Source organism: Gobio gobio (genome assembly GCF_949357685.1).
Source record: "Gobio gobio genome assembly, chromosome: 8".
NCBI lineage: Eukaryota > Metazoa > Chordata > Actinopteri > Cypriniformes > Gobionidae > Gobio > Gobio gobio.
In genome coordinates, this window is record NC_137114.1 from 24534376 (window position 1) to 24557553 (window position 23178).

General features: G+C 36.8%; 2 protein-coding genes across 7 annotated transcripts; one reads left to right on the plus strand and one right to left on the minus strand.

Annotated features, from left to right (window-relative positions):
* Positions 1 to 328: 328 nt before the first annotated feature.
* Positions 329 to 11680, minus strand: inpp5ka (inositol polyphosphate-5-phosphatase Ka). 6 transcript variants are annotated; one of them, XM_079822993.1, is made up of 15 exons: positions 11526 to 11680; positions 11164 to 11247; positions 9606 to 9710; positions 9379 to 9487; positions 6044 to 6160; positions 5771 to 5946; positions 5494 to 5605; positions 5232 to 5341; positions 4665 to 4691; positions 3484 to 3709; positions 3262 to 3399; positions 3000 to 3083; positions 1780 to 1884; positions 1245 to 1368; positions 330 to 1153 (listed from the first exon to the last, which is right to left on the minus strand). In XM_079822993.1, exons 2-14 carry the CDS (start codon positions 11235 to 11237, stop codon positions 1288 to 1290), a joined length of 1464 nt encoding a protein of 487 aa, XP_079679119.1. In that variant the 5' UTR covers positions 11238 to 11247; positions 11526 to 11680; the 3' UTR covers positions 330 to 1153; positions 1245 to 1287. The 6 variants fall into 6 exon arrangements, with proteins under 6 accessions (XP_079679121.1, XP_079679118.1, XP_079679120.1 ...); XM_079822995.1 differs by lacking the exon at positions 4665 to 4691 and having other exon boundaries at positions 329 to 1153; XM_079822992.1 differs by having other exon boundaries at positions 329 to 1368.
* mmp13b (matrix metallopeptidase 13b) lies at positions 11260 to 21590 on the plus strand. The gene is made up of 11 exons (XM_079822998.1): positions 11260 to 11746; positions 18037 to 18186; positions 18285 to 18523; positions 18608 to 18756; positions 18864 to 18989; positions 19266 to 19421; positions 19507 to 19627; positions 19745 to 19878; positions 20304 to 20463; positions 20651 to 20754; positions 20852 to 21590. The coding sequence occupies exons 2-11, from the start codon at positions 18091 to 18093 to the stop codon at positions 20950 to 20952; spliced, it is 1386 nt and encodes a 461-aa protein (XP_079679124.1). The 5' UTR covers positions 11260 to 11746; positions 18037 to 18090; the 3' UTR covers positions 20953 to 21590.
* The last annotated feature ends 1588 nt before the right edge of the window (positions 21591 to 23178 follow it).

A 23178-nucleotide genomic window follows, 5' to 3' on the forward strand; every position in this document is an offset into this window, starting at 1 on the left:
CTCACAAAAGCGTTAACTAGTTTCTTGTAATTTGATGCAAAGGTAATATAACAAAGTATAGTGTTATAATGTACATACATTTTTTTTTAAATGTTAAAACGCGTCATCACAGTCTGTGAAAAAGGTCCATTGTACCAGAGATAGCCTTACTGTACTGCTGTGTATCTAAATGTCGATCAACAATGGCAAAATACAATGCATATTCCAAAAATGTCCCTTCTGACAAGAAAAAAACCTTCATTTAATAAATAAATAAACATAAAACAGTACCTAGTATATGTTTATCCCTCACAACATTTTTTCATGCAAAATGAACAAGACTGTTATTAAATTTTTAATTTAAATACAATTTATTTCATGTCATCAGTATGCACTTTTAAAAAATAAACTCTTTGTTTACAGAGAAATGTAGTTTATTACCATTTATACAGTAAAATTTGATACAAATATATTCCATTTATACAATAACATTAGTCTAACATTAAAAGAAACAACACATTCTTAAGCCAAAAGAGGGCATATTTGGTTCACCAAATGTTTAAATACTCTACGCATAGTCTGTTTATACTTAACATGAAAGTAATATCAAATTGTACTGACCACAAAAATACAATTGGTCAGACTATTTCAGCACATCCTTCAGTTATTCACACTTAATTTCAGTGAGACACAAATCATGTAATAATACCACTTCAGTATGAGTTAGTCATAAATAGATCCACATAAAGTAAACGTGCCATAAAAGTACTCAATTAAATTGTGCAAATGCAGCCTTTTCTTGACAGTGTAACAGTCTGCATTAAATTTGAATGGAATGGGAAAACAAGGACATCATAAGCGGTAACAGTAAAAATTGAAATTGTGATGTGCAGTGGACTAATAAAACATTTTGTTTGAAAATATATTACAAGTTAAATGCAGACTAAATGTTTTAAGAGAATGTGGTAATAGTAAGGCTGTGGTGTGAATTCATTAATTAAATAAATAACATCACTGGTATGCTTTTCTTAATTTGTAGCCACTGATTTGAATACATTCCAATAAATACGGTACAAATTTAAATGTGCTTACTTAGAATACCACAATCTATTTGGGTACGGGTCCCACCAACTGCCAGCAATTTAAAATATACTGGCTGTGATTTATAATATTTCTGGGTTAAAAGACAAAAAACAACAACACATTGTTAGTTACTGTATCACATACCAATAAAAGGTCAAATTATGGATTAAAATTGCACTTGCTTGAATCCACAGGTATGTTTGGTTTGACATCATGGTCTTGGTCTTAACTGGCAACAGTCTCATCAAGTCCATTGATATTTTCAGGCACTAAACCCTCTTCAATCGCCGCTCTGGATTCCTGCACCTAAAGTGAGCATTCATTTGACATTGTAGCCAAGTGAAAATATGACTTTCAAAACATACAGCCATAATAGTGATTCAAAATAATTATTTACATAAAAACTGGTCATATATGTTACCGTAAATAAACTGTAATAAATGTTTTATAGTACCATGAATAAATTAAAGCTTTTAAATTATGCACAGTGTCGGGTGTAATACATTACTAAGCAATTAATTAGTTACTTCTGATGTAATAGCATAAAAAAACTGTACAGACTATAGAATATGCTGTACTTTTTAGAGAAATTAGTACAGTAATCGAAATACACAGTAGAAAATGTAATCAATAGCTAACAATTAATTACTTTTTTAGAGTAACTTACCCCAACACTGATTATGTATATACAAATTATAAAAGTAAAAATGTACTCACCTTGAAAGGTTGACTAATACCCACAATGCACTGCAGGTTGCTGCTAAAATAGCACAGCACACATTCACCCCCACGAACTGGAATTTCATCTTTGTTCACATAAACCTGTGAAAAAAGACAATATAATTTCCTAATCCACTCAGTTGATTATGTTGAATCTTTATGTAACCCTCTGGTTTTTTCTTTTTAATTTTGTATTTTGAGATGATTTGATGATTTTTATGGTCTGTTTTTACCATTGAAAATTATACAAACATTTTTTAAAACATTTTTTTTAATTTTTTTATTATTGCAGTATTTCAGGTTAAAATAGAGACTAGGCAGATTTGCACCCTCTTTTGGAATTATTTAAGAAATCATGCAACCATGGGTGTAATCACTAGAGGTCTCTATGGAGAGCCTTGAGAATTCCCTAGTTCTGTTATGAACACATTTAATGATTTTTTTGATGGATTTAAATATATATTTAAAAAATCTCAAAGACTATTTATTATAAAGTTTTAGATATTTTAGAAAACTTTAGAAGTTTTAGAGATTGTTAGAAATATAGAATTTTTCTGTGAATTTGTGTTTTTGCAGATTTCCCATTCATTTCCTATTGTGGTCATTTTTGACCGAATAGCACAAGTGGGAGTTTTTTTTTACGACCACTTAGCATGCTCGAATCATTTTTCTTTTGTGTGTTTATATACCTAATGCTAGAAAAGTCACCAAGTTTCATATCATTCTGATGTAGCTGTGATTTAAAAAAAATCAAAATGTGGTTCATAAGTTCAGTTTTTCATAGGTGTGAGTGTGTGTATAAGTGTGCATGTGTGTGTGAGTGGATGTGTCAATATCACACTCTTGATGTTTTAGAGTGTCACCCCTTTACTGCTGTGTACTTTTTTTCAGCATCGTGGCCGATTGTAGATTGTACTCACAAATATTCAGTGAATTTTTGGGTTTTTGCCGATTTCTCATTCATTTCCAATGGTCGGTCATTTATGACCGAAGACAATGAACGCTACTTTTTTTTTTTACGACCAATTAGCATGCTCGAATCATGACCCCAATTGTTTTGTGTGTTTACATACCTAATGCAAGAAAAGTCACAAAGTTTCATATCATTCTGATGAAGCAGTGATTTTTAAAATTTCAAAACAGAATTTTTTCTGGTCAGAAATGACCGAAGAGCACCAGAGGGTTAACAAGAAACGCAGACAGCAAATGTTGCAAACCTGAAAGAGCTCATCATCTAAAGACACCTGGTCATCCTTCACCCAAGTGTACGTGATATAGTCTGAGACACTTTTAAAACCAACCTGTGAAGTGACAAACAAGTTCAATATTAAAGAATCCCTGGATAAAATCTAGTTCACAATATTTTATTATAACTATTGTAACTATACACGAGAATATGCATCGTTCTATTTTATTATTTATTTCACCTGCAGTCTGTGACCCAATCAGAACAGAGCACATTTTGGGAACCTCTCTCACCTTATATAAACCGATCCAGTCCCAGGCACTGGAGGGAAAGGACTGAAGAAGTCTGTAGGTTATGAGGGCTTCGAAGTCGGCACTCCACTCTCCTTCAGCACTGACCTGCACCAGCGGCGTCTCGTACATCTTTCTCAACTGATAACAGATTAAAAAATGGTCATTCTCGTAGTATTTTATTTTTTATAGCACAATGGGTTAATGACTACAGTGATGCCCCACCTCCAAGCGGAAGACGCCAATGACAGGCTTATGGTCGCTCACGCCATACTCCATTTTACTTGTGTAATACTCCTGGGTCATTTTCAGAGGGAACTCATTTGCATGTTCCCCCTCCAGTTGTTCTTCTTCATTATGACCGTCTTCATTAGTGTCCTCCGGCGGCGAGGACTTGGGCTTGACTTGCCAGAGAATCCTGTCACACCACGCAGGCTTGCGTTTCTTACCACTAGCCAATCACAAAGAGAGGAAAACAAGATTAAATCAAATATATCATAGAATAAAGTTGCGGATTTGAATCCCTTCTCCAGATGTGTTCTTGCAACTGGCGGAACATTGGCATATCTTTCTGTACAGCCGTCATTCATTTTGTGAAAATGAATTTATGTGGCATACTTTTATAACTATGACAGTAATAAAATAGAAGGATGTTATGAAGCATTTTAACAGCAAAAAACATATAGCATATAGGTTCATGAAAAGAAACCTTGCAATGTCATGTTTTTTAGAAACAAAATGTATTTAGTAACAAAAAATACAAATAAATTTGAATTATGTAATATTCTAATCTAATCTAATATATGTTCTAATAAGGTATTAAAAACCAAACATTCTATCATTTTTCTATCATCTAATAGTTTTTTTTAAATATTGTTCTAAAACTTAGTGTGAGGTGAGCTCATTTTCCTTTGGACACCATAAATACATCCTGTAGGTCAAAAAGCATTTTCACTAAGCGAGCCGTGTCGTCCACATGCTTTATGGCCGTGTATGTTGCAAAGATTTGAACAGCTACTAGAAACGACAGCATAGAAACACAGACGCCATGACTAATACTTGAACATTTAAACTCCTTGCAACACACAACACCAACTAAGTCCGAACACAGACTGGATGTATATATGGATTATATATTAATGGTTTATTTCTGATGCTTAATTTCAGCAGTAGATGAATGGGTGTTACAGGACGGGATGGGTGGCACACAAAGCACTGGTCTGCATTAAAGTGTGGATGAGATCTGCCAGCTCTAGGGCAAAAAAAAATAAGTATTTACGCTCTCTGACAGAAATACTCAAATTAGGGAGGGGGAATGCTGGCAGATCAAGGAATGCTGGCAGAAGGCTAGACAAGCAGGGGAGGATGGTTCAAGTTAAGAAGCACATGGGAAATTTAAAGCTTACTTAAAACCAAACCATGTCTTCTGTACCCTGCAGGGGTGAAAAGAGAGCACGCGTGAACATCTGACAATTAAAAACAGCCCTGGCAGAGGAGCTGAGGGAGATTCAGGATATTAAAGTGATTACCGTTTCCTTCACAGCTATTCAGAAAATGTAATTAAAAGTCAACATGAAATACATTTTAATAATCAAATTTTCTAAGTAAAACAAAATATTCAAAGAGGGTCAAAAATTAGCAGGATTTGTATCCCTATAGGACTTTATTTTAATAAAACTAGGAATGTGCATTAAGAAATTGTAATTTCAAGTTGACCTTAATACAAAATATAATATAAATGCCTGTATGATTTACTTTAATGCTGTGAAAATGAATAATATTTATATTATACTGTTGTATATGTTTTTTATTTTCTTTATTCTGTACTGTATCCTTTTAGTAAATTTCATTCAAATATTGCGGTTATCTCAAATAATTGTGATTAGACAAAATAACCACTATCATACAATTAATCAATAATTGTGACAGCCCTATATACTGCAGGATATATTGTAAGAAGTTGTGTCATTTACCTTGTGTCGTAGTTATCCGAGTGCAAATCAAATTTATAGGTGGGCTGAAAGTCCAGAGGTCCCTCTTCGAACTTCTGCAAAATAGCTTCCTTCTGTTTCATCATGGTGAGCTGGTGAGATATTGACATGCACAGATGCAAACAAATATTATGACACATACATTTACACATTTTTCATTTACATGTATAGATATTGTTACTACATCTAAAAGAGCGCGTCATATAATTTATTTCACTAATAAAGATTCAAGAGTGATCCGTACCTGATCTTTAGGCCAAAGTAGACTGAAACGCTGGCTGGTGACGCAATTCCTTACAAAGAGCATACCATGGTCCTCGATACGAAAATTCAAATCCCCAAACCAGAACACAACCCTAGAGAATGAGGTGAGAGGATTCATATGCAATAAAGAGCAATATAGATAAAGACATAATCAATAAATAAATGAATATGCAAAATAAGAAAGAAAGTAAAGCTAATGAAATATACAGTATACTTTTTATGCAGCAACAATTCATAAAATATCATCATGGACTGACTTGTGGTCCAAAATGTGTGGCATGTTTTTGGTGTCAAAGGTCTGAGCATCCAGAATATACTCAAACTCATCCACCCTCTGAGAGGCGTAGTTCATGTGAGCGGTGAGGTGACAGTTCAGGAAGCAGAGCATGTGACCGTAGAAGGACAGACGGATAGATACGCCTCCTTTGTTACCCTTTAATTTGAAGAAAATTAAGATGAATTTGAATCCTGCACTGCAATTATAAGGCAGTTATATATCAAGAGCTGCTCGATAAAGTATTTGGTCTTACCCAGTAGCCGTAGAGTCCTGTGCGGGTGTAAGTGACCTGAATGTCTCTGATAAAGGGGATGTGTTCCAGCTTGGAAAAGAAAAGCAAGAGTAGACCCTGCATCCGTATGGAGGACACCTGAATGGGCCACAATAAAACATAAAATCAGACAACATAAAGTGTGCACTATTTTCTGTAAAAATTCTTATAGGTGCATATCCACTGTGAGAGACATAATCTAAAAAAAAAAAAATCCAGAAATCACAATGTATGATTTTTTAACTATTTATTTGTATGATACAGCTGCAAATAAGTATTTGAACACCTGTCTATCAGCTAGAATTCTGACCCTCAAAGACCTGTTAGTCTGCCTTTAAAATGTCCACCTCCACTCCATTTATTATCCTAAATTAGATGCACCTGTTTGAGGTCGTTAGCTGCATAAAGACACCTGTCCCCCTGGAGCACAGGGAGTAAAGTGCCTTGCTCAAGGACACACTGGTGGTAACCCACTGGACCACCATCTGCATTAAGTTTGCCAATGACCATTTGGATGATCCAGAGGAGTCATGGGAGAAAGTCATGTGGTCAGATGAGACCAAAATAGAACTTTTTGGTCATAATTCCACTAAACGTGTTTGGAGGAAGAAGAATGATGAGTACCATCCCAAGAACACCATCCCTACTGTGAAGTATGGGGGTGGTAGCATCATGCTTTGGGGGTGTTTTTCTGCACATGGGACAGGGCGACTGCACTGTATTAAGGAGAGGATGACCGGGGCCATGTATTGCGAGATTTTGGGGAACAACCTCCTTCCCTCAGTTAGAGCATTGAAGATGGGTCGAGGCTGGGTCTTCCAACATGACAATGACCCGAAGCACACAGCCAGGATAACCAAGGAGTGGCTCTGTAAGAAGCATATCAAGGTTCTGGCGTGGCCTAGCCAGTCTCCAGACCTAAACCCAATAGAGAATCTTTGGAGGGAGCTCAAACTCTGTGTTTCTCAGCGACAGGCCAGAAACCTGACTGATCTAGAGAAGATCTGTGTGGAGGAGTGGGCCAAAATCTCTCCTGCAGTGTGTGCAAACCTGGAGAACAACTACAGGAAACGTTTGGCCTTTGTAATTGCAAACAAAGGCTACTGTACCAAATATTAACATTGATTTTCTCAGGTGTTCAAATACTAATTTGCAGCTGTATCATACAAATAAATAGTTAAAAAATCATACATTGTGATATATACACACACACACACACACACACACTGATCAGGCGAGTGAATAATACTGATTATCTCTTCATCACAGCACCTGTTAGTGGGTGGGATATATTAGGCAGCAAGTGAACAATTTGTCCTCAAAGTTGATGTGTTAGAAGCAGGAAAAATGGGCAAGCGTGAAGACCCATACATCATAAGCAGTGTCTCAGAACAAGCCGTTTGCATATTCTGGGCAATGTGACGTCACATTTTACAGGCCCTGCCCTCGAGTGTTGACGGACACTGCCGTATTAGCATAGACCCCGCCCTCAGTGAGCTGTACAAAGTCTGATATGTTTATCTCCTCGTCAGAGCATTTAACAGCAGCATTTAAAGGGTTAGTTCACCCAAAAATGAAAATTCTGTCATTAATTACTTACCCTCATGTCGTTCGACACCCGTCAGACCTCCGTTCATCTTCGGAACAGAAATTAAGATATTTTAGTTGAAATCTGATGGCTCTGAAAGTCCTCCATTGGCACAATGGTACTCTACACTCTCAAGACCCTTAAAAGGTACTAAAGACGTCGTTACAAAGTCCATCTCACTACAGTGGTTCTAAAATAACTTTATGAATCGGCGACAATAGTTTTTGTGCGCAAAAAAACCCTAAATAACGACTTACATAGTGACGACGATTTCAAAACACGGCATCATGAAGCTTCGAAGCGTTATGAATCAGTGAGTCGATTCAGCGGTTTGAATCGCCAAATTTCACCAGTTTGACACGTGATCCGAATCATCATTCGGCTCACTGATTCATAACGCTTCGAAGCTTCATGATGCTTTGTTTTGAAATCGTCATCACTATGTAAGTCATTATTTAGGGTTTTTTTGCGCACAAAAACTATTGTCGCCGATTCATAAAGTTATTTTAGAACCACTGTAGTGAGATGGACTTTGTAACGACGTCTTTAGTACCTTTTAAGGGTCTTGAGAGTGAACCGTGCCATTGTGCCAATGGAGGCCTTTCTGAGCCATCAGATTTCAACTAAAATATCTTCATTTCTGTTCCGAAGATGAACAGAGGTCTGACGGGTGTCGAACGACATGAGGGTAAGTAATTAATGACAAAATTTTCATTTTTGGGTGAACTAACCCTTTAAGTAAGAAATGTGTTCTTATTAAAGCTACTAAAGTCCATTCAGTCAAGAGCAGGGAGTGATTTTCTGTTTGTCTTTTGTTGTTTGATTCATATTAACAGTAGATATAGCAGTAGGTACTGTATATTACACTGCTTTCACTTTAGTACACAGATCTAATATGCACACGGGATTTCTGTACTTGCTGCATACATGCACAGACATAACCAACTGTTTTCATGTGAACTTTGTGTTCTGACATAACCTTGTGGGCATTTGGCTGTTTAATCGCAATAACACATGAAAGAGAACTAGTCTAGTTTAATAGCGTACTCACAGACGCACCGACATCCCGCTCTCAGTGCGCACGCGTCGGGTGTGTGTGCTCAATTTGAGAGTGATATGGCTTTAAAACGCATGCAGATGAAAATATTTCGTGATGATGAAGAACTGCAATGTCAAGTGAGCGTGTCTGCGATAGAGATCAAAACCAAACCCTCTGGGCATTTGCATTTAAAGGAGACACACACAAAACAGCAGATTTTTCTCAAACCCAAAAATTGCCATTTTCAAAATGGTATATTAAATGATCTGTTAGGAATTTTGATCTGAAACTTCACAGACACACTCTGGGGACACCTGAGACTTATATTACATCTTGTAAAAAGGGGCATAATAGTTGCCCTTTAAAGGATCTGCTGCTAACATCTCGGAGTCCATGCCTCGACGAGTCAGGGCTGTTTTGGCAGCAAAAGGGGAACCAGCACAATATTAGGAATCATAATGTTATGCCTGATCAGTGTATATATATCACATTATAATGAATTAATAAATATGTGTGCTTGTAAAAATACTTCATCATTAAATCACCTAATATTTCCCGTGTACATCTACCTGTCGGAGCTGCTCTATATAAACCAATGACCAAGAAAGCAATTGTCCACTGGTTCATAGTGAATCACACGGTTAGCACATGAACAAAAGCATGTTAGTATGAGGTAGACAGAACCAGCACCTTGATATAACCCAAAGGCGCTAGAGTGCTCATGAAGAGCTGACTCCAGGAGTCCTCAAAGGCCAGATCTGCGACAAACTTGAGGGGTGCAGCCTTCACTTCCTGCAGACTGAACAAAAGCAGCATCACAGACATTAGGACATTCAGACCACATATTTCTGAGGTGAGATAACTGTCATTATTTACTTTATGGTGTGTCCGAGAGACCTTAAGATATAATATCTCACCCAATCACATAGAGGTCGGGTTTCTTCGGGGAGCTGAGCTGAAGCAGAGAGTTCACATCTTCAGGAGGCTCAGCTGTGCCCACATTCCATGTGACGACATACAGCCTGTGGGTATAAGAAAGAAAGATGTATTCAGTTCAATAAAATAATAGTTCATTCCTTCTGCTTGTGTAATTCATTTGGAAAACCTTCAAGTAAATCTCCATGTTGTCATCACATAACTGCTCAGATTAACAATAACACTTTTTCAACTAATTGGTCCAAGAAATTGTAAGCATACCAAACTGCAGATTAAGTTAAACCATTTTTAAGAACTATAGACTTATATATAAGGGTCAAAATATGTAATCCCCTGAAGATCATTGACTCAAACAAGATGCTGTGTGGAAAAACAGAGAAAAGGTGCTCAGTCACCACAAAACCAGACTAGAAACCAACAGCCAGGTTTAGATCTGCCAGACACGACAACAAGAGAAGTGAAAGACAAAACCTGAACTGGTCTTTCTTAGGTCGGCCCGCAATCTACCTGCAGACAAGAAAAGCCGCATCTAACATTTTACCGGTGCTGGCCACACTGTCAGAGCGCGCTCACAGCTTTTTCGTTAAAATAATCAGTAATTTCCTCCATGCTTGTCATGCGAAAATAGTTATTTCGCCCTGAGCACCAGGGAAGCAAAGGCAGTTATTCCAGTAAAGTGTGTAATATAGGCTGTAGGGGGAGTAGATGGAGGAGGAAGCGTAGGCGGACTTTTAGATTTAAAGATTAAAACCCTAATCTGATTTATCAAGGGCTTACATGACCCACCCAACACATTCAATTTAATTTACAAGAGGAAACCTCAATGCTGCATTTACTCAATGCAATGGATATATTTTTGCTTATCTAATACACTTCTCTAACATCAATTCTTATTTCTTTCTTTTAATGTTATTTATATTTTTCTTAATTATTTATACTTGTATATAATTTGCATATATATATATATATATATATATATATATATAAATTAAAAGTGGCTTAAAGACACACTGGTGTTCAAGAATCACCCCATATATATATATATATATATATATATATATATATATATATATATATATATCGTTTTCCATAAACAACCGGAACCCCCCACATGAAACACCAAAGTATGTTGAGAAAGCTAATCCTAATGTGCTTATCCCTGCTTTATTCTTTCACCATTTCAGCAAACAAGAGACTAAATTGTTCACTTTGTCTGAGAATTCTGGAAGTTGAAACACAAAAAGCGCTTGAGGTCTTTAATCTGCAACCTTGTGACAAAATTACATTTAAAATGCTTAAAATACATGTTTGTGCAGCTCCATCAGACGAAATTCTGAATGGATTTGTTTACCGATATCTGTGCATTGACATAATGAGAATATATGTTAAAAGTATAATTTTTTAGATTTATGATGGAAATCCAAGGTTGTAAATATAAACCCCAGATGGTGTGATTCTTGATCACCAGAGTGTCTTTAAGCTACTTTCAATATATTTTGATTAGCATGTGCAAAATGAAGAATAAGATGGTATATTTACCCAAAAGTGTCCATTTTGCTGTCTTTAGGCTCCAGGGTGACAGAATTCAAAGCACGTGACAAAGCTTCCTCCATCCTCGCCAACCTGTCAATCGTAAGAACACGTTCTCATGAACCTGTTCTGCATCATTCTCATGTGCATGTCTCTTAAATGCATCGTAATATAATATTTACGTTATAATATTGTGAAGTGAAGAGTATAGCGCCAGGATTATATACAATGTCAAATGTTGCATTAAATAATCCCAGTATAGTTTTAGGCAACAATTCTTATATCACTGTAAAGGCTGAAATATCTCAAATAAGGCAACATATTAATGACATAATCAAGCGTGAATATGTTTAAAACAGTATTCAAACTACCTCGTAAAACTTCGTTTGTCTTCACTTCCGCAGTCTCAAAGCCTCCGTGGTGTTAAACAATTAGTGGAGACAAAAATATCCTGTAACATCACGAACTGTGCACTGTGTATTTACATGCGAGAGGGTGTGTGAAACTACACACAAACAACTCAGCCACCCATGGCTGCTGGGAAGTTAAAATAAAAGTCCTAAAGAGCCGCCACACACGTGAGGAACTACAGGTAATAAAATACTCTTTTCATTCATCAAACTTTTACCATAAATACAAATAAATATTTTGTACTGTGCAGTTAACCGTTTAACTTTGTAAATTATGTCAATTTAGCATGATCGTGTTAAAAATGCACATTTGCAACACATTTTTGTACTCCAGAGACAAGGGACAACTTGTGTTTCATGATCAATTCAATAGTTTGTTATATATTTAATAAAAAAAACATATTTCATTTTATAAATAGAATTCATTTAATAATAATCATGCTTCATGTATGCATTTAAAAAATGCTAATGGTAATATTTAAATGTAAAATTAAGGGTCTGTTACTTTTGTGAGACGAGATTGCAAGAACAGTGTAAGATACAACTGACAAAAACATTTTTTGTTTAAACAATTTAACTTTTTGTACTTAATAATATGTTGGTTATTATTTTATTTTAAAGTAAATAGACGTTAAACTTTAAAGTGGGTTCCTGGGACACCCAAGGGGTTGCAAGGGAGTGCTAGGGGGTCCATGGAAATATTTAGGGAAAAAAAAAAAACAGTGTAATACAATTTTAAATACAAATACAGTATATTACAATAAATACATAAAAATGAGATAAAAATAGGAAAGTAAATAAATAAATAATGCATGTTACAGTGCTATAATGAGTCATATTTTCCAAATAATATTTAGATGTATTTATAATATAATTTTTTCACAATATAAATTGGGCCTTTATACAAAAGATTCCTTTAAAAGGATGGGTTGCACGAGGATGATCATATTTATGGGGTCCGTGGCATCTAAAAGATTGAAAGCCCCTGATCACAATTGTTGTCGTGCAGCTTTCAACACTGTTAAAGGTGCAGTGTGTAGTATTTATGAGGATCTATTGACAGAAATGCAATATAATATAGATAAGTATGTTTTCAGTGGTGTATAAAAACCTTACATAGTGAACCGTTATGTTTTTATTACCTAAGAATGAGCCATTTCTATCTCCATACACCGCAGGTCCCCTTACAGTGAAGTTGCCATTTTGTGCCGTCATGTTTCTACAGTAGCCCTAAACAGACAAACTACTCTACAGAGCGCTAGCTACTCTCTGCTCTCTCAGTCGACAACATTTTTGTCCTGTGTCGGTCACTGTAGCTTCTACATGCTTTGAAAGGGAAGGGTGAGTGGGTGCCATTGCAATTCACAACCTCACCGCTTGATGCCGCTAAAATTTACACAGTGCACCTTTAATCATCAAATACTTTTGTCCATCCTCTCATCACTGGTACTCCACTTTGCTATGAATCGTACCTCACAGGTGGGTCCTTCAAGGTTGCTAGGGGAGCAGAGGTATCCCAAATCGCATCAACTGGTCACTAGGGTACCTCAGGGATCAGTTCTTGGACCTTTCCTATTCTCCTATTCTATACTAACCACTACATCACTGGGACGCATTATACAGGCACATGGTTTCTCCTACCACTGCTATGCTGATTACATTCAGCTCTTCATTTCAACCAGATGATCCAACATAGCTGCACTGATCTTAAACTGCCTGGCAGACATCTCGGCATGGATGAAAGAACATCACCTACAACTTAACCTATATAGCTAAGACAGAGCTTCTCATCTTCCCAGCCACTCCGTCAGTACAGCACCAGTTTACCATCCAGCTAAATTCATCAACGATAATCCCATCAAGTTCAGCCAGGAAACTTGGGGTAATCCTTGATGATCAGCTGACCTTTAAAGATCACATTGCAAAAACAGCATGATCATGCAGGTTTGCGGAGCATTAGGAAGATCAGGCCCTTCCTAACCATTCAACCAAGCCCTTGTCATTTCTAGGCTGGACTATTGAAATGCTCTTCTGGCTGGACTTCCAACATGTGCAATCAAACGATTCAAAACGCAGAGGCACGTCTTGTCTTCAATGAGCCCAAGTGAGTCCACGTTACTCCTCTGTTAAAGCTTCTGGTTGTGGCTCGCATATAGCACTTTCAACAGACACATGGCCATCCAAAGCGCTTTACATCTTGCCTCACATTCACCCATTCATACACCGACGGTGGTGTCAGCCATGCAAGGCGCCATCCAGCTTGCGGGAAGAACTGGGTTTAGGTGTCTTGCTCATGGACACCTCGACACTTGGTCAGGTGGAACCAGGGATCGAACCACAAACCTTCCAGTTTGTAGACAATGAACCACTGAGCGGCAGTGGCAGGTGCTTCTACATCAGTGTTATTCACCATAATTTCTCTCTGATTTTAGGGATCAGTTGGGTTTGGTTTAGAAGTAGGGATAGGGTTAGGACTCTATTTTCGGACAGGAATGTTGTTCCAGGATCAACAAAATATGTTAATCCAGGAACATGCCTTGCTTGGCAAAATCATAGCTCTTCCAATGACTGAAACTTTGTGGTACTGGCACTTCTCGTGTTTTTTTTTGCTTTCTTATAATGAAAGTCGCTTTGGATAGAAGTGTCTACTAAATTAATACATGTAAATGTAAAGCAAACAGTTTAATCCAGTAAATTACACTAGTAGGTGGTTTATTTACCATTCAGTGCTGGCAGCTGCTCTCCCGAGTCCTGACATCGCCTTTTCATATCTTTCCGGCAGATGTGGGAAATGATCCACATTATAAACCTGGGAAGTTCCCCGCATGGACTCATTCTGACATGATTCACACTCATATTTGCATTTATTCACAGTGTTGCTATATAACTCCTGTTCCCTTTTCAACAGTTCCAATTAAGGATGCCACGATTTTCATGTGGCTATTGCTTATCGTAGACATCATGTCATTTACGCCCACAGTTTTTAGAAATATAGAGTTTCATAATGCATTCTTAGTCTTTTACAATAAGGATTGAGAGGACAGATTAATATAGACCTCTTTCACTTCGCGACAGGACATGTGTAGGAGTTCATTACATCTTCTTTGTTGAAGCCCGTTGGTTTTGGCCCCAGGTTATGAATATACATCCATCAGCTTCCAGTGCAAAAAGTCTTAGTCAGTGTTTTTATTGTACATGTCTTTGCTTGCTTCTTTCTAAAACAGATGAGATTTAAATCAATTATGGCACTGAAATAACCTTAAATTAATACATGATATTGAGATTTGTAAAAATATGAGTTTTGGACTGAATCAACTTTACTGCTACAACGATAAAAAAAACATTTTAAAATGTAGGGAAAAAATTCTGAACTGAATTTTCATTATTTACAGTCATATCATCACTACATCATTATATTATATATAAGGATTTAATTAGTCAGTTTTTACTTGCGTTTACATTATTATTATTATTTTTGAATCATGTTCCTTTTATGAATTCTCTTCCACAGTATTTGAGACATCATGGTCTTCTAAAAGATTGAATTGCTCATTGCCTGCAATCACAAACGATAAGTCTGGTCAAATGGTTTCACTGAAATGTAATATTTATATTTCCACTGTTGCCCAAGATTCCTTTGCGTAACTGGCAGACAAAACATCCGATGATAAGTGCTAATTTTTACATACCGGCCTAATCACCTATAATTGTGAAAACTATGTACTATGGTGTATATTGTGTTGTTTAACTGTTTTCTGTGCATCATTATATCTCAAGTGTACCAAGTGCTTTTGAGCAACGATTTAACAAACCTCGAGTAAAATCAGTGTTATTAGAAAGCTAGACACTTGTCTGGTGCTTAATAATGTGTGTACTTTATAGAGGTGTGGAGTGGCAAAGTCACATTTCAAGAATTCTGTCACTCCATTATACTGCGTTATATGGGAGACAGCTGCCATTAACCGGACATGCCTACACTTGCAGCCCCTGAAAATATTTTGCTCTTTGAAACTTTGGACTAACTAATATATCTTAATACTATAATACAATTGGAAATATGAAAAAATAAGACAATCTATTACTAAAAGTCATTCATAATGCCCTTTCTTTGCTTCTTTTCAAAGGATTTTGCACCACACAAAACCAACAGACTCAGTGTTTTTCATGTGATGATGCTGCGAAACTGCAAAAAAAGCCCCTAACAGCTGTGCAAAACATGCAGAGCATTTTGTTTTTGATCACTATTGTTCAAAAGTTTGTGGTCGGTAAGATTTTTTTATGCTTTTTAAAAAAAATTTTATGTTTTGAATGTCTCTTATGCTCACCAAGACTGCATTTATTTGATCAGAAATACATAAAAACAGTTCAATATTATTACAAATTAAAAGAGCTGTTTTCTATTATTAATATACTTTAAAATGTGTGATGGTAAAGCTGAATTTTCAGCATCATTACTCAATCCCTCTATAGCGCCACCACCTGCCCAAATTTGTACTCATGTTTATGCTAATAACTTTTGAACCTTAAGGACTAGAAACAAAATTATTTTTCCTCTGATTCCTGAGCTCATGCCGATTCGATCGCACCCTATGACGTCATTTCCCGTCATTATAAATTTCCCGCCGTTTGGAATTTTCCCAGAAACCTACTTTTGCGAACTCGTCCTAGACGGTTCGTCTAATTTGCACGAAAATTGAACCAGATCATCTTCAGCCAGTGCTGACAAAAATTTATGGAATTCAAGTTGATTCGTCAAAATTGTTTTTGATAAACGCGTGAACAAATTTTACAAAGCACTTGCAAAAACAAGCGTAAGGCTGTATCTTCGCAACGTTTCATTGTATTCAGACCAAACTTGGTACATGTCATTACAAGCATGACCTGAGGCAACTTGCAGCGTTCCGGCACAGCGCCACCAACTGGTCCGGAGATATGAAAAATGGCTATTTTTGCTTATAACTTTTGAACCGTTTGTCCAAAAATCATAGAAGTGGTCTCGTTAGATTCAGGGCAACATGTCGAGTCGTCCAATATCCAATTTTACCATATCGGCCATTTTGGCTGTCAGACATTTTGAATTATGTGCTAAAATGCTGTATTTTACGAACACATGAACGGATTGTTACGAAACTCATTATGGGTCATCAGCTCAATGCCCTGAAAGAGCATGAGAAGTTTCGAAACAGTGCCACCTAGTGGATTTTTTTTTTAAACGCTTATAACTTTGGGTGAGATTTACTTTTTTCATGGGAGTCATTTTTTTTGTCTCCTGAATCCTTGCCGAGTCCAACGATACCAGACTTGCCAGGTTTCGGCGTATGGTTTGTGCAGCGTTTAAATTTAGCGCTTATAAAACGTTAGCTGATATCGCCGAAACTGCTAGTCCGATCGAGACGAAAGCAGCATCAGAGGTTTGGAAACATAGGTCGATAGCAACATGGATATGCCCAAATGTCAAAATATTGATAGTAAGAGGTAGTAAAATCCAATCAAAGTCAGGTGTCAGTCATTTTTTACGTGTTTTTTTCATATAAATGTCTATAACTCCAAAACGAAATTAGATATTTTCACCAAAATTGACACACATATGTATGGGCTCACTCCGAAGAAACATAAAAAAAATGTAGGATTGTGCCTCTTGGTGGCGCTATAATAGAACAAAACATGAAATTCCCATTGACTACAATGCATTTTTCAGCCTTTTTGCCTAAAATCATCTAATTGTTGCCGTTTATTTGACACTCCCAGCCATTTTGGCATGTCTTGTCTTCTTGTTTGCGCTTGGCTGCTTGCAGCTATATTTATTGTTATTATTATCAATGTTGAAAACAGTTCTTCTGCTTCATACTATTTTGGAAACCGTCATACATTTTGTTCTTTGATGGATAAAAGATCAGCATCTATTTGAAAAAGAACTATTTTGTAACATTATGCATGTCATTTTTGATTTTAGTGAAAGATTTCATTTAGTGAAAGATGTTAATTACTTTATATATTAGCTGCTAAAGATCCTCTTTCTTATCGTCTGTACATTATAGAAGTCATATGCCAGGTCTAGTCAAAACTGAATGGCTATGATTCACGATCCTTTCCAGCAGTCTGGAAAAATATAGTCATCTTGAAATGAAGTTGGCATAACGTTTTGCCATCATTTAGGCCTTAAAATAGATTTTTTTGTGTATTTTTTCATTTCTTGTATATTGATCAAGTCTGAGAGGTGTGTACTAGGGCTTCTAAAACTCTCAAAACAAGAAGCACTAACATGACTTTATATCCTTTCATTACTCATGTCTTTTACCAAAATGAGTCAACAAATCACTTGCAGCTAAAAGTAGCGCCGAGGCAGTGATATCATTGCACACTCAGGTGTCCTAAAAGCAGTTTTTAACCACATTCTGCTGGCTGTGCGGTTAGAGGAAGTGGCGGATTGGCCAAGGTACTTTTTACATGAATCACAAACAATTTTTGACAGGAGAGAGCACTATAAAGAACCCTGTCAGACCGAGCAGAACATCATCCGGTCAACATGGAGTGGACAGCTGTGGTATTGTTGGTGATTGCTGCACACGCTTTGGCAAAACCTATTTCAACTGAGGAGAAAGACAAGGTGTCATTAGCTAAGGTAGGAAGAGCATTATTTTTCTTTAAAATGTCAGTTTTTTGTGGGATAAAAGATTTTCTGTTCTTTAAATTTTATTCTTCTATTTATTTATTTTTTAGAAATACCTTCGAAGTTACTATGGCATGCCGGCTGGTCTCCAGGGAGAAGGAAAATCCTCTGATGCCATGCACAAGAAAATTCAAGAGATGCAAGAGTTTTTTAGTTTGGAAGTGACGGGAAAACTGGACGACAACACTTTGGAGATAATGAAAATGGCTCGTTGTGGAGTTCCAGATGTGGCCGAATATAATCACTTTCCACGAGACCTCAAATGGCAAACCACAAATGTGACCTTCAGGTTTGTGTTTGTACATTAAATAAGGGAATACGATAAAAAAAGAGGCCGTTTTATTTTCAAAATACGTGTTTTATTCACTTTCAGGATTCTGAACTACACTCCTGACCTGAAGAAGGCGGATGTGGACAGAGCCATCCGAAATGCTTTAAACGTCTGGAGCAGGGTGACTCCACTGAGGTTTAAGAGACTGCACGAGGGAAATGCTGATATCATGATCAGCTTTGGAGCAAAAGGTACCAACATTTTTATTATTCATTGAAGTGGGAAATAAAATGATGGATATTTCTTTCTAGCTTTTATTTCTATCAATCTCTGTTCTTGTTTTGTATTCAAATGACAGAACATGGAGACTTCAACCCGTTTGATGGACCGGAGGGGCTTCTTGCTCATGCTTACCCCCCTGGAAATGGCATTGGTGGTGATACACACTTTGATGAGGATGAAACATGGACCAAAGACTTTCACGGTACAAAAAATACCACATTTATGCAGTTGTTGCACCACTTTTCAAAAGTTTGAGGTCGGTAAGATTTTTAAAATGTCTATTATGCTCACCAATGCTCCACCAATATAGTAAAAACAGTGATATTGTGAAATATTATTCAATTGAATTTTCAGCATCATTACTCCAGTCTTCAGTGTCACATGATCCTTCAGAAATCATTCTAATATGCTGATTTTCTGCTCAAGAAACATTATTATCAATATTGAAACGGTGTAATCTTCACTATGTTCTTTGCAGCATTCAATCTCTTCTTGGTCGCGGCCCATGAGTTTGGCCATGCTCTCGGTATGGCCCATTCCTCTGACCCTGGGTCACTGATGTACCCGGTGTACTCCTACGGCAAGGGTTTTCCCCTCTCTGAGGATGACATTGAGGGGATCCAGTCTCTCTATGGTGAGTAATGCATCATTCTGACCAATAGATTATACTAGAGGTCTTCATAGTCCTGATTCAACCTATGGTTTTGGGTTAATCGAAGGTGAAAACCCAAACCATGGAAGAGTCAAGCCCAAACCAGACGCTCCAAGCAAGTGTGACCCTGAACTGAGTTTCGATGCCGTCACTGAACTCCGTGGAGAGACAATCATTTTCAAAGACAGGTGCAAAAATAGTCCATTATTGTGATAAAACTTTCCCTGGCTGCACTAGCAGATTTTTAAACTTGTGTATAATGTGTTCTATCCTAGTATGGTTCCTGATAATATTGTTGTTGGCAGGTTTTACTGGCGGCTACATACACAAATGCCTGAGCCTGAACAAACCCTCATTAAAAGTACCTGGCCTGAAATACCCAACAAAGTAGACGCTGCCTATGAGAACCCAGAGAAAGATATCGTCATCATATTCAGTGGTTAGTTTTGATTCAAATGTCAAATGATTTGTCATGTTATTTTATCTTTATTTTGCTCAAGTTTTCTTTACCAACACTTTACCACCATTTAAATAATATTATAGTATTTATTATTTTAAAATAGCTTTTATTTTTATTTTTATATATATATATATATATATATATATATATATATATATATATATATATATATATATATATATATATATATATATATATATATATATATGTATATATATTTTTTATTATTATTTATTTATTTATTTTTATTTTAAGTTTTAGAAAAAATCTTTTTTGTTCAGTCTTAGCAATTTCAGTACTTCAAGGCAACATTTTTAAAGGCTTTTCATCTAATATTTATATTTGATTTGATTTGAGCTTTATTCAATTAACAATAACTTTTTTCTGATTGAAAAATTTTACAGGTATCAAAATGTGGGCTCTCAATGGCTACAATCTAGTTGACGGCTATCCAAAATACATCCACAAACTGGGTCTCCCAAAGACCGTCCGCAAAATAGATGCAGCTGTTAACATCCGAGATACGGGCAAGACTCTACTTTTTGTAGATGAGGAATACTGGAGGTATGTTACAAAAAATACTGCATCGTCCATGTATATATATATATATATATATATATATATATATATATATATATATATATATATATATATATATATATATATATATTATCAAGTATTCTGAACCCATAAGCAAATCCAAAATCAATAGAATGCTAAAAAGCTAATGTAAACTGCATGTCTTTTCCAGTTATGATGAGCAGACAGGCACCATGGATAGTGGATACCCACGAACCATTGAGGAAGACTTTCCCGGAATCGGAGAGGAAGTGGATGCCGCTGCTTATCATTTTGGTATGTGTAAATGAATAATAGCACATAACTTTCTTATAGCGTCAGTTAATGTATTTGAACCAATTCTCCAAGGCATGAATGACTTCTTTTTTAACAGGATATTTGTACTTCTACCGTGGGCACATGCAGTTTGAATACAGTTTCACCTCACGGAAGGTCATAAGCATCATGAGGGCCAACTCCATACTCAACTGTTGAGCACTTACAATGCGGATGTGCCATAAACTGTCAACTGCTGTGAAAATTAGCATTCATTTTTATGTGTTTTCAACTACTGAGCTGGTAAATCAGTAGAAAGTCTCCATTATTTTCTAATTTATTTATAGACCATGATTCTGGAATCGTGTCTGGGATATTTTGGTGTGTGAATCTTTATATGCATCCAATGGGGAGCAAAGAAAATGAAAGATATATTGATTGAGCTGAAAACTGCAAATGTGCCCTCTACAATACCACTGTTGAAAAAAATAAACAGAAAAATGTATACGACAATTTTCTTGGTGAGTTATTATTAGAATGAATTTGTCACATAAGTGTTAATGTTATTGCTATGTCTACAGAGAATGCATAAGTAAATGAATACATGAATAAACAATAAATAGTGGCTATTTATATATTTTATATATTAAATGAATATTATAGTGAATGAATAGTAGTAAGTGAATTGAAGTGATCTGACTGCGATCAGACTGTAAAATCAGCACACAAAAAAACACATGTCAATTATAACAATTCATTCATAGTAAAATAAAGAAGAAGAAGAAAAATATGCTTGTAATCAATCCGAAGAGGATCGTTTGTCTCTGACATGATGGCTAATAAACATGAAAACCATCATGGACACGTTTTGTTTTTATTCTCATTTCCATCTGACCCCGTCTATAGCCGCGTTTCCACCGCAGGAACTTTACCCCGGAACCAGGAACTTTGGGGGGGAACTCGGTGTGTTTCGACCGCAGGAACCAGGGTCTAAATGAAGTTCCGGGTAAATATTTCCCCCTCCAAACGGCCCTGCTTGCGAGGTGGGACTTTTGAAAAGTTCCCGAACTTTCGGGGGTGGGACTTGGGCGCTGAACATGCTGATTGGTTGAGCTCTCGCAGCTATTTTTTTTTTCCACCGCCATATTTACGAGTCTTTTGCGAGGTGAGTTCTGTGGGTTTTGCGTTCAGTAAATATTTTTTTTTGCAACAATGGAGTTCAACAATAAATTCGACCGATGGACCGACGACGAGGTTCAGGCTTTATTGAGCATATATGCGGAGGAGGACATCCAGCGGGAACTGGAAACGGCGACCCGTAATGAAAAGGTATACCTGAAGATATCGGCTCGGTTCCAGTCACACTGGAAAACAGTGCAGAGAGAAGTTGAAGAAATTAAGACAAGATTACAAGAAATTAAAGGATCATAACAACCGGAGCGGTTCCGACCGGCGTATCAACAAGTGTTATGACCGCCTGGACGCGTTGCTGGGACACAGACCGTCCTTTTCTAGGGCAGCGGTAACGAAAGACTCGGCTAGTGCGTTGTTGGAAACCATCCAGGAATCCGAGTGGGTTGAAGGTAAATATATCATCTTGGTATCATCTATTAAACTCGTCGCAGTGTTTAAACACGTTGCAGTAACTTTTCAACGTGCTTTTCCAGACGTAACGAGTGGCCCTGATGAATCGCAGGCAACGGAGACCAGCGTGTTTTCCCCCGCGGTCACCAGTACGTTATAAAGCTGACAAAAATGTGTATATATTTAAAAACTGATGTGTAATCCTTAATGGTTTTGTTGTTTTTAATTGTAAACTTAAATTGCCCATGATAAAATTTGCACACTGGGCATTGTTCAAGCTGGCCAAACAATTGTTCATTATTTGTAGTGAAAACACTTTAAATAATTAATTGATGGTTTCTATTGTTTCATGGTTGCCTTGTGTATTAATTTCCATGTGTTTCTGTGCAAGTTTTCTACTTAGGGAAAAGGAAAAAGGACTGTGACTTTTTTGATGCACTGAGGGACATGGGCCGGGCCGTCCTGCAGCATGGACAAGAACAGCCTGACCAATATATTCAGCTGTTACTGGATAGCCAGGCCGAGGAGAGATGAGGAGGCAAGAGCTGGCATTCCACCAGTCAGAAGCGGAAGAAAGCAGAGGGACTTTCAGACCGGGTTTCTGTCTGTTCTTGGACAGTTTGTCCAGTCGTTCAAGAAGTAGCCACAATGACCAGCCGCTTGAATGAAGCATTTGCACTACCACATTTGTACTTTATATATTGTACATGTTGGCACAGCTCTTGGAAAGGTTACTGAAAAATACACTTTTTTTTTTATATTGTTGTTTTCACATTTTATATTTTCATTTTATTGTTCTAGTAATTTATTTGTCTTTGCACACTTTTATTTTAATTTTGTAAGAACTAATCTGTCTAAAAT

What these genes read in the sequence shown, in the direction of transcription:
- inpp5ka (XM_079822992.1), bottom strand. Translation starts at nt 11,237, where the DNA reads ATGGAGGAAGCTTTGTCACGTGCTTTGAATTCTGTCACCCTGGAGCCT. An exon ending in CCCGACCTCTATGTGATTGG is followed by an intron (nt 9,488 to 9,605) that starts GTGAGATATTAT and finishes GCTTTTGTTCAG; the next exon opens with TCTGCAGGAAGTGAAGGCTG. An exon ending in TAGATGATGAGCTCTTTCAG is followed by an intron (nt 1,885 to 2,999) that starts GTTTGCAACATT and finishes CTTTTTTCACAG; the next exon opens with GTTTATGTGAACAAAGATGA.
- mmp13b (XM_079822998.1), top strand. Translation starts at nt 18,091, where the DNA reads ATGGAGTGGACAGCTGTGGTATTGTTGGTGATTGCTGCACACGCTTTG. An exon ending in ACCACAAATGTGACCTTCAG is followed by an intron (nt 18,524 to 18,607) that starts GTTTGTGTTTGT and finishes ATTCACTTTCAG; the next exon opens with GATTCTGAACTACACTCCTG. An exon ending in ATGGACCAAAGACTTTCACG is followed by an intron (nt 18,990 to 19,265) that starts GTACAAAAAATA and finishes TGTTCTTTGCAG; the next exon opens with CATTCAATCTCTTCTTGGTC.